The 12,212-nt window shown below is 38.7% G+C and overlaps 1 protein-coding gene across 1 annotated transcript in view; it reads left to right on the forward strand.

Annotated features, from left to right (window-relative positions):
- SNX7 (sorting nexin 7) overlaps positions 1–12,212 on the forward strand; it is a 161,550-nt gene that overhangs the window by 92,868 nt on the left and 56,470 nt on the right. The window contains exons 5-7 of the mRNA XM_089677281.1: positions 858–1,056; positions 3,441–3,640; positions 11,383–11,469. Coding sequence (XP_089533407.1) covers positions 858–1,056; positions 3,441–3,640; positions 11,383–11,469 — 486 coding nt within the window. The remainder of the gene's footprint in view (positions 1–857; positions 1,057–3,440; positions 3,641–11,382; positions 11,470–12,212) is intronic.

Below are 12,212 nucleotides of genomic sequence, written 5' to 3' on the forward strand. Positions count from 1 at the left end.
ATCCCTACCACTGCGCTATTGTACTTTGTCAGTAGGAGGTTTCCCCGCTGTCAGAATACAATGATCACTGCTAGTGGCTATATCCGCCAGCAGTGCATGCATGGAAAAAAAAAAAAGAAAGGCTAGTTGTACTGAAGTTGATTGATAGATCAACTTCCGTACAATGAGCCTGCCCATAGATTGAAATTTGGCCGGTTCCAGTTGAACCAGCTGAATTTCAATCCGTCTATGGTCGAGAAGAAAGATCATGCAATGACATTCTCAGACAGCTACACTACTTGTAACTATATAAACATTTTTGGTGTACTAACCCTTTAAAAACACTAAGGGTTATTTCACGCTATATCCTTTTAGCTTCATTCGTCTACATAGATCAACATCAGCTAAACACAATGGCAGATGGAAAGCAATTATTCTCAATGTGCCCTGTTCACACTATTCATTTGCAGTGGTCCTGCCTGTTTGAAAATGCAGCATTTATACATTTTTACACAGTGCTACGCAGTACACCTCATGTCACTGCACCACACACACTGTGGTACATAGAGTTGAATGAATTGTCATTTGATGACTTTTAATTAAAAAAAAAAAAGTAAGTAGTTTGCTGTTTTGCAACGATTTATTGCACCACCCCTATGCAATGTACACCAGAGCAGACATATTTTAACTTATGGGCTCGTGTGAATGATAATCAGCTTTTACCTGCAGTCTGTTGTTCATTGTAGTTTGGTGTTTGCAATCTTCTGAATTTATTTTATCCCTTTCAGAGCGCAAGTCATGTCCTCTATCCTGCAGTATGATTAAAGGCTTAGGAGATGGCAGGGAACAGCACTGCTAAATTGCTCTTGTGTTTTTAGGAGCTGACTTCTCACAAAAAGCAAGGTCCTGGACTTTTTAGCAGAATGGGTCAGACACTCAAGGCTGTAGCATCTTCTGTGCGCGGAGTTAAAAATCGCCCTGATGAATTTACAGAGCTGGGAGAATATGTGGAAGCTTTTAGCCAGAAAATAAATGTTTTAGACAAAGTGTCCCAAAGGATTTCTAAAGAAGAAAAAGGTATGTGGTACTTATAGATTTCTGCATGCTTAGGACTTTTGTGGTTGTAATTAGGTCAACCATAAACTAATAGCTCAACTTTGTGTATTCAAATGCATTAGTTACACTTTGTTTATAAGGTATGGGTACGTGGCAGGAAATTTCTGCACTAGGTCTTGGCTAGGGTCCTGTTCCACAGTCCAATTTTTGCTTCATGTGGCCTGATCACTGGTCATTTGCATGCAGACAAATTAAAAGAGAAGTTCAGAATTAAAAAACATTCTACTCACCTAGTTGGATGCATCATCAGTCCAATGCTGCATCTGTCCCCCCACTGCCTCTAAGACCAAGAACCGAGCAATCAAAGACAGCTGATTGCTCAGTTCTCTGTCTTCAGTGAGCAGAGAACAGGTGACTGGAGCTCCAGGCTGTGGGGTGGGAGCGGCTGGCTCAATTTCTCAGCAGTGCACTAAGAGGCTGAGCCAGCTGCCAGTCTAGTCATCTGGGTGGATGCCAGCATTAAAGTCAGGATCTCTCCTGAGCCTGCGCCAGCTGAGTGATGTCTGCCAACAGAGAATTTTTAGCCTGCTGTCTGCTGAATCTGGGTCACAGGAGTGCAGAACAAAGTGCGCTAATGTGATCCATAGGAGAAGTAGGGCCAAAAAGAGCTTCAGCCCTACTTCTCATTCAGTCCTCCTGATTTCTGCACTTTGAGTCATTAAACATGCATGAAACACATGCAGTCAGAAATGCTTATAAGAATAATTGTTCTGGCTTAGTGACTCTGAAATTACCAAAGCCATTGAATTTAAATGCCAGCCAACCAACAAGCACTTTTGGGGCTCATGCATATATACCTCTTAGATTGTAAACTCCAATGAGCAGGTCCCTCCTAACCCTCTTGTATTGAACTGTATTGTTGCTGTATTGTCTCCTGTTATATTGTAAAGCGCTGAGCAAACTGTTGGCGCTATATAAATCCTGTATTATAATAATAATAATATGGGCATACAGCATAAAATACACTTTGTTTTGCAGTACCTGGGAGCCCCAGCTAATGTGTAATTCTGCCCATAGGAATTAATTCAAAAATACGCGTGTTCTGGCATTTGCATCTGTATATCTGCATACAGCATATTTTCAAGTTCTTTCCTATGGGAAATGTATGTAAGGAAAATAATAAAACTTTTGATAAAAACTATCATTAGTATCTTGAGGGGGAAGAGGAGTAACCAAGAAAAGCAAAATAAAGGCAGAATAAACTTCAGCTTTAGGTTTGTAAACTGATCTGATATACATTTTGAATGAAATATGAATTCATTCTTATAAACATTTATTACAGAACACAGAATTTTCAGACCTTTATAGGGTTATACTGGATAAAGAGAGTACAGCAGAAACAGTCTGCTTTCAGGTTAGCTGTGTTTGATTGAAAACTCAGGCAGTCATTGGATAAGGGATGAGTCAATGCTGACTTATTCACCAGTAAGTTTCAGCTTGTGCTGTTGAGCCCTGTAAACAGACATTTTCCATCAAAGATATGAGAGGAGACCACTTTTAAAGGAACCTAAAGCTTTATCAGATAACACAGTAGAAAAAACAGTTTTAATTATATTTCATGTCCTAGCTATAATATAGAGCAAAAATGTGCACAGAACCACTATTTATTCCCCATAAGGGGAATACATGGATGTAGAGGCCCATCCAATGTGTTTTTTTTTCACCCCAAAGCTCCAGAAGTCTTGCAGCAGCTTTCAGTAGTCTAATTAAAACCTATAACAGGCTGACAAACACAGCGGCTCTATGGGTCTTCTCACACATTGGAGCATTTACATTTACATTAAAAAAGGCTGCTTCTAAGCTGTGCATCTATCCCTGTATGAATGTAAACTCTCATACTATATGTGTGGAATGGTCTACATGGCTGCTCCTGTCATTGATTTTTAACAGGCTGTTGACAGCATCTGCATGGAACATTTCTCAATCCTGGGCTCCCACATACTGCTCCACCGGTCTGAGGATTTGAAATCCCCACAGCTTAATCTCCTCTATTTGGGGGGGGGGGGGTGCACTCAAATATGACAAATGCAGCCAGATGCCCATACAGACTGCTTCCCCTGATGAACGGTTGTCTACCCTGCCTGGGTACAATATCTACAGGGCACAGCTGAAATCTGCTAGAACTAGCCATGATGATCAAATGATCAAATCATACAACGTCAAAGAAGATATTCCACTGACAGGGAAAAAATTCTCTAGAAGGGAACGGGTATAGAGGTTAGGGTTAAAATTGTGATTTGCCAGGAAATGGGCTTTAAGTGCACTCTGCAGCATTTGAAAAATATCGGCCTGCATCTGTGTAGTCAGCTCAGCCTGTAGTTTTCTCTTCTCCTTCTTTTATGTAGATTATTATGAAGAAATGAAAGAGCATGGTCCTATCTACACTTTATGGTCTGCATCTGAAGAAGAGCTGGTAGACCCCCTGAGAGGGGTTGCAAATTGCATAGACAAGTGCTGCAAGATCACAGAAGCCTTGAATTCTAAGCTCTCGTGTGATCTGATTCCAATTATTCATGAATATGTCCTATACAGTGAAACACTGTCTGTAAGTATTGCTTTATGTACATTTCATGTTGCACAGGGGATTACATTGAATCAATGGCACTAACATGATTAGCAGATTAAGTCTCCGACTTGGAGGTTTAGGTTTTAAAAACATTCCTCTTCTAACAATTGCCCCCATTTTCCTAATGCTTGCAGCTATTCCCTGACCATTAAAGTGAACTTGTCATCATGAATTATCATTTTCAAATTCATTAACACTGCACAGAAGCCGTGGCCTATATATCAAGCTAACCATGTGTTATGTGTTACCTTTTTGTTGCATTTGACCAGTTAAAGGGATTCCAACAGCATAAGGCTTACATAAGTAAGTCTGCTGAACGCTGTTTTCCAAATGGACTTCATCACATAATCTTCAGTGCAGTTTCACCTAAGTATTCCCTCTTTTTCTGAAAAGCACATTGTATCTAATACACCGTGTCAATCTACCATTCGTGTTAAAGAGAAAGAGTCCTAATTAGACTTAAGTATCAGAATATTCAGTTTTAAAGGACATGTTCACCTTTTTATAAAAAAAAGAATAACAAATGCACATCTTTTTGCAGGGAAAAAAATGTGCTTTTATTTTTTTACACTGGAGCCTGTAAAGCATTGCACCCATGACCAGATCATAGGTGCAATGCCAGGCTTCTGCAGACTTACAGTGCACTTTCTGCCAGTATTTGGTACGAGCAGGCATTTACTGAATTGCAGGAAGAATCAATGAACCACGAGAGCACTCACCAGTGCCCTTACAGTTCATTGAGAACTACAAGCCATTGATCTCAGATGATGGTAGTTGTAGTTCTTACATTCACTGTATTTGCTGCGGGTGCGGAGATAATTTCCCCCACCTACTTTCATGGTGCGGTGGGGGCTTCTGGGGAGAGAGGACAGGAACTGGAACATGTTACATGTCCCAACCTACCGAAATACGGGTGGAACATGTGACGTTACAAAGGTGAACTTGGCCTTTAAATCTTTATAATTTTTTAGACTAGCCTATGAAAGCACACCCCTTTCTGTGAAAAGCATTTATTGTCCAGTTCACCAAAACCATAAAATGTACAGTCATGGCCTAAAATATTGGCACCCCTACATTTCTGTCAGATAATGCACCTTTTTCGCCTAGAAAATTGTTATAATTGCAAATGTTTAGGTATTGTCTTGTTTATTTCTTTTTTGTATTGGTATGACACAAAAAAGTGGAGAGAAAAAAAGGCAAATCCAACACATTCCACGCAAAACCCCAAAAATGGACTGGACAAAATTATTGGCGCTTCTCAATATTGTAAGAAATAATTACATTCCAAGTTTGTGATGCTCCGGTAATTTGTAATTAAACTCATCTGTATCAATTAACAGGTGCTGACAATATAGAAATCACACCGGCAACCAGATCAAATAGTGAAAAATTGACGCAACCTTTCTGTTGTGTGTCTGTGTGCCGCATGGAGAAGAGAAAGAGCAGCAAAGAATTGAGGATTTGAGAAAAAAAATTGTGGAAAACCATGGACAATCTCAAGGTTGCAAGTCTGTCTCCAGAGATCCTGATGTTCCTGTGTCCACTGTGCGCATCATTTGTCAATAGGTTTACAGCCCTGGCACTGTAGCTAATCTTCCTAGGCATAAACAAAAGAGGAAAATTTGATCAAAGATTACAACAAAGGATTGTTCGAATGGTAGTTAAAGAATCGCGATCAACTTCCAGACAAATTCAAGCTGACCTTCAGGCACAGGGTTCAACTGTGTCAGCTTGGACTATATGTCGCCATCTGAATGAAAAGAGACACTATGGTAGGAGACCCAGGAGGACCCCACTGCTGACACAGAAACAAAAAAGCCAGATTGGAGTTTGCCAAAAGTTGCCTGAGGAAATCAAATCCTTTTGGGAGAATGGGCTGTGGACAGACAACAAAATTGCAGCTTTGGTAAAGGCCATCATTCTACTGTTTTCAGAAAAAGCAATGAGGCCTTTAAAGAAAAGAATACAGTCCCTACAGTCAAACATGGTGGAGGTTCACTGATGTGTTGGGGTTGCTTCAGGCACTGCATGTCTTGACCATGTTAATGGCATTATGAACTCTGAAGGCTACCAAAGAATTCTGGGGTGCAGTGTAGGGCCCAGTGTCAAAAAGTTACGTCTGGCAGAGGTCATGGATCTTACAGCAGGACAATGACCCAAACCTCACGTTACAAAGCACCCAGAAATGGTTTAAGATAAAGCACTGAAGAGCATTGAAATGGCCAGCAATGAGTCCAGATCTCAATCCCATAGCGCATCTCTGGAGGGATCTCAAAAGAGCAGTTGGGAAAAGGAACCCGTCCAATCTGAGAGACCTGGAGCAGTTGGCAAAAGAAGAGTGGTCCAAATTTCCAGTAGAGAGGTGTAAGAAACTCATTGATAGTTACAGGAAACAATTGATTTCAGTTATTTTTTTCCAAGGGGTGTGCTACCAAATATTAAATTGAGGGTGCCAATAATTTTGTCCAGTCCACTGTTGGAGTTTTGCGTGGGATGTGTCAGATTTGGCTTTTTGTTTCTCTACTTTTTTTGTATCATACCAATACAAACAAAAGAAATAAACATGAGAATGCCTAAACATTTGTAATTGCAACAATTTTCTGGCCGAAGTGGTGCATTGTCTGACTGAGATGCAGGGGTGGCAATATTTTTTGCCATGACTGTACCTGTCAGGTTGCACATATTGGAGATATTGTTATAGAGTACCCGTACATTGCAGACATCTGATATGCACATGCTTGTTCTTGGTTAGGGACTCAGTAGTAAAGCAAGGATAAGGATGACAACATGTGAACGGGGCCTTAGATCCCACAGCTTCATAAACAAGTGTGCATTACTATCTTTTACTATTCTTTCCACCAGATTTTTCTGTGATTAAAAACATTTCCAATGTGTCCTTTTCTTAGTTTTCACATGATTTTTTATATTCACATGATTTTTTAAAATTACATTTCAAAATGGATGAATGCAAAAGTTAGCTATACCTTCTGATAATTTTATATTTATTTTAACATCCACTAATGACTGGTTCTAAGAATTTTCCTTTACAAAGCTAAACTCTATGCAAACCACTAAATGCAAAGATCAAATAAATATAAGGGAGGTGTTTCAATTTTTAAAGAGATTTGTATTTTCTCTCCATCCATTCCTGAGCTTTAAATATATCTGCTCCACAGCACAGTCCTGCCTGGCAGGGCATTAGAGGTCATTTTTCTCTGCACTAGTTAAGCAACACTTACAGGTCTGGTACCTCCCCCAGCCTGTGTATAGACAGTGAAAGGAGAAGCAGCAGACTGATGAGCTATCCAATACTATCCAATATTAGCACAATTCTTACCGTTTACTAAAAGTGAAATTGTTCTTTTAACCACTTGCTGCCCAGGCAATTCTGACATTTCTAACATAGATGATAAGATTTTTTTGGTAGAAAATTAATTTGAGCCCCCAAACATATATTTTCTAAACAATATCACAAGTGTAATAAAAGCGCCACACCCTTAATACTTTAAAGCAGCAATTCCACCTCAAAGAAACCAAATAAATTTCTTAGTGCTATAACTTAAATAAAGGAATGCGCTAAAACCACAAACTATTCCTAATTTAGTGTAGAAACATTAGTGCAAAAGATATATATATCTATTCTCAATTAATATCAAAAAATATCAAAATTATGTGCAAAACGTACCCCTTCAACCGCCCCTTGAAGACGTCATTCATGACGAAACTAGTAGGGCTTGGCTTGCTGGATGCTGACGTCTGTGGAGAAAATTGAGTCACGAGCGCTGTAGTGAGTGTGCGGGGAACAGGAGACTGTTATACCATTTGCTGTTTTATGCTGTTATACTGGTGTCGGTGAAGACACCCTTTTTGTGAGTGTAAATCTTTATTAAATTGTTGGATACTTTTATAAAAAAAAACTGGCTGCACCATGATTTTCTCTTTCATTCCCAAACATGACCTCGGTGGAGAGATATAAAAAGAGAGAGTGATATAATGCTCCTGGAACCATTATATTGAGTGGTGGATACCTACCTTATGGATGATTGTGTAGCTATTGATCATCACACCTGAGAAGTTGATTCATTGCATCTGTTCCCAGAGCAAAAAGCGTTTTTTGCTGATCTAGAGATTGATCAGCATGGAGCTCTGGTGAGTTACCCAACTTTACTTTGGAGGTGGATTTTGGCACAATTTCTTTGAGAGTACCTGAATTTTAAAAGGATTTGTTTGGACATTTGAAGAAATTTAGAATTGGACATTTTTTTATATTCACAAATTTAATTATTTAAATTACTTATGCACTAAAAAATAGTTTTGCACATAATTTTGATATTAATATTAATTGAGAATAGATATATATATCTTTTGCACTAATGTTTCTACACTAAATTAGGAATAGTTTGTGGTTTTAGCGCATTCCTTTATTTAAGATATATTTTCTAAAGGCAGAGTCCCTGGAGAATAAAATGGTGGTTGTTGCAACATTTTTATGCTGCATATTTGTTCAGCTGTTTATTAAACGCTAAGTTCGAGGATAAAATTCCCCTAAATTAATTTTAGTGCACACAAACCATATAATACCATATAACCCTGCACAGTTACACTATATATAGTTTAAGACCGGCTTTCCAGACTCATGCATAATTCCAATTATACTGGTTTACTTTTGACATAAAAACGACTAGAGTGTATGGACCGGCTTTCTACAGACTTTCCTTAATCTCAGCTACAGAAACTATCTCTAGTAGTATTCAAGTGGCAGTAAAATGTGCCCACTCAAGGCAGGTCAGCTAATGGAGACTGCTTTCTGTGCAGAAAAAGTAGTGCATTCTATTTACTGCGAAGCTGCCATGTAAATAGAGCTTCATAACCTCACAGTTTAACTCTTCTTTTAAAAGAGGTTGTCCTGAAGTGTGGAGGTCTTTTTTTCTTTTTTGGAATGAAAATGCATTAATGTGCTTTAAAAATTCATGTTTACTTATTTATTTTATTAGAAAAATAATTTTCTACTGTAAAGTATGCCGTCATTCTGCATTCCTTCCCAGAAAGGACAGCAGCTGCATGTTTTGAGGTCTTAACTATGTAAATAATAGTATAGCGCTTTTCATATATCCTATGCAGGTAAAACCTCCTTAAATGACTCTCTCAAAGTGTGAAATAACCTAAAGCAATAAATATTAAATGCATATAAGTTCCATCCTTTCTAAGTGTTAGAGTGCTCCACATATACAAAATTCATAAAGTGTATTTCACCAATTGAAAACAAATATAAACGTTAAATAAATCTCATAATTTCCATAACGTGCCACATGCAAATGCAAATTGCCAAATTCACATAATATACTTCAATCAATGCGAAAACTCAGAGCGTGCCTCCTCTGTGTCAAATGCAATATCCTGCTAAATAGAATATAATTGGGTGTATTACAAAGAATATTTTTAATAGTCCAGCACAAACTGTGCTAAAAATCTTCACAGCAATCTGTATACAGTGATGTAAAATCTCTGCAGCAGTCCACCACAATCCACTTTTAGTGATTCCCCACGTGTTCACTCCACCACCACAAAAGGTATTTGGATGTGGCTTAACCTTTTCAGGTGGACTTCTAAGTAAGAGATCGCTTAAGGCCAAAGTAGAAACTCAGGTACTCTCACCGGCTGCTTTGAACATTCACTTCCCTGGTTTCTTTTACTCCTCCTAAGCAGGGACGGACTGACCATTTGAGCACTCTGGCACTACCCGAGGGCCCAGGGTCAGTAGGGGGCCCCATGAAATGCCCCTGGTACCTTTTTATAGGCTTTTTTAGGTGTGCTTTGAGTGTGGACAAGGACACGGGCCCCATGATCCCCTATTGCCTGGGGGCCCCATGAGTTGTCAGTCCGCCTCTGCTCCTAAGGGTTAATGTCACTCTCCATGGCCCCTTTAAACTGTAGTCCTCCTTGGCTTCTATTACTCCTCCACTCCTCCAATGGTTGATGGTCTTGAAAGTAAAAAGGTGCTAATAGTGCAGTATATTCCTCATTATTAAAAGACAAAAGTATCCACTTACATCTTAACTCATAACTATCAGCATAACATCAGCTTAGAAGAGAAGCATGGGTTAAGAAAAAAAAAAAAATTGAAATCACCTAGGTGGATCTGATTGCCACATCTGTCCCCGCCAGCTCTGAGACTGAAAACTGAGCGCTCACAGACCATTGCTCACTCATTTCTGTGTTCCTTGAGCAGAGAGCTGGTGAATTGTCAGAAACAGGCTCTCTGCTCTGTCCCTCCATGCTCACTGGAGTGCTGGACTGTGGAGGGGGCAGGAGTAACTGGTTCAGGCTCTCAGTGGATTGTTAAGAAGCTCAGCCAGGTGCTGGTCCAGGCTTGGCTTCTGGGTGGAAGTCAGGATCTTTTTAGAGCCTGGACTAGCTCTGTGATGTCAGCCTACAGGGGGATTGTAGGAAAACAGGTCACCGGAGTGCAGAACGAACTGCACTCCTTTGATCCCCAGGAGAAGTATAGACAAAAAGCTCTGGCTATATTTCTTTACATGGACTTAATATAGCATAGACCCATACGTCTTCGCTTCTGGCACTGTAAGGAAAGCCTCAGAGCTTAACATGAGTTCTGCCTAGCGTGGTGACATCATTGCCTTGCCTACATGACACATTGCATCCAAAAGGGATTTTCTCAAAGATCCTAACTTTCTGGGACCCCCTCCCAGTATACTGTAAATGTCAGCTGTAATTAATCATAGCTGGCATTATAATGCACTCAGAGAAGAAGTCGGCAGCTCTAGCTGTCAAAAAAGCAGTCTGTCATTGTTTTTAAGCAACAGTGCTCCAGATTACACAAAAAGATACAATGTAACCTATTGTTACATTTGTATCTTTCTGTTCATTCATCTGCAGATCAAAGGGATGAACTTATATCTGCAGATGTCAGTTAAAGTAACCTGACAAGGAAAAAAATCACTTTTTTTTTTTTTTTTAAATAAAATGTTCCTCTGTTTAACCCCTTATTGACCCTTAGTTTACTCTAACCAGCCTTAATTAACTCATTAGACTCCACCGCTCTTCAACTATTATTTTCCTGCTGATTTTTTTATTTAAACTTTTTTGTTTTGTTTATTATTTTTACACATTTAACATATATTTACATATTTCCCATTAAAAAAAGAGCAAAACAAAAAAAAAAACAACAACTCTTTATTTTATTAGTAAATAACTTTGCAATGCTTTGTATCAGTATTATAATGTTGGTGTCATTTAAACATGACAAATTACAGCAGAAAATGTGCACTTGCTATGTGCAGTAAACCTTTTTATTTTTAAATGAACACTGCTCAAAAAACAAACAAAAAAAAAACGTGTGTTTTGCATTTTATTTTCTAAGGATTGCAAAAAAAAAGGATTAAGGATTTCCTCCAGCAAGAAGAAACAATAGCAATGCTGGAGGCACTTTACAGCACACGCTAATTTTGGTAGCATGAATATTCATGTGGAACCTATGGTTTTATTTTTTAGTTAAAGAACATTTAATTGTTCTCAAACTGTTATGGGTAAAGTTCCACTTTAAGCAATGGTTGTGGTTTTCCTTTTAAAAACAAAATCATGAATTTGAAACTAAATCAATAATTTTTAAATACTGTCCTATGATTTGTTGAAGAAATTCTCACTGTAAGAGGTTTTATTATAACTGTTTATAATTTTTTCCTTTGCTGTTTTGTCATAAGGGTGTACTGAAAAGAAGAGATCAAATTCAGGCAGAGCTTGATGCCAAAGTGGATGCTCTAGTCAGTAAGAATACAGAAAGAGATATAGTAAGTATATATTTGTGTTTATCTTTTTTTTTAACATAGAAGTGCAAAACTTCTACATACATCCTGTTTATTCTTGGAGTCACGTACAGTATATTCATGTAAAAAGAAATTGACAAACTTCTTGGGCGCTGGTTACCAAAACTGAGGTCTTGTAGCTTGGGAAGACTATAACCACAGCTGCTCAATAAACCATAGGAGACAAATGTGAATAGGACAGTAGCTGATACTGAGCACTATTGGTATACAACAAACTTTGAGAAAGCATACAGTCATGGCCGAAATTGTTGGCACCCTTGATATTTCTCCAGGAAATCATGTATTTCTCACGAAACGTATTGCATTAACACATGTTTTGCTATACACATGTTTATTCCCTTTGTGTGTATTGGGACAAAACAAAAAAAGGGAGGAAAGAAAGCAAATTCGACATAATGTCACACAAACCTCCAAAAATGGGCTGGACAAAAGTATTGGCACCCTTTCACAACTGCGGATAAATAAGAATGTTACAAGCATGTGATGCTCCTGTAAACTCACCTGGGGCAAGTAACAGGTGTGGGCAATATAGAAATCACACCTGAAAGCAGATAAAAAGGAGAGACGTTCACTTAACCTTTGCATTGTGTGTCTGTCTGTGCCACACTAAGCATGGACAACAGAAAGAGGAGACGAGAACTGTCTGAGGACCTGAGAACCAAAATTGTGGCAAAATATCAACAATCTCAAGGTTACAAGTCCATCTC

The sequence above is a fragment of the Staurois parvus genome, unplaced genomic scaffold (genome assembly GCF_062004578.1).
Source record: "Staurois parvus isolate SC_StPar_1 unplaced genomic scaffold, SC_StPar_1.0 ptg000183l, whole genome shotgun sequence".
NCBI classification, from domain to species: Eukaryota; Metazoa; Chordata; class Amphibia; order Anura; family Ranidae; genus Staurois; species Staurois parvus.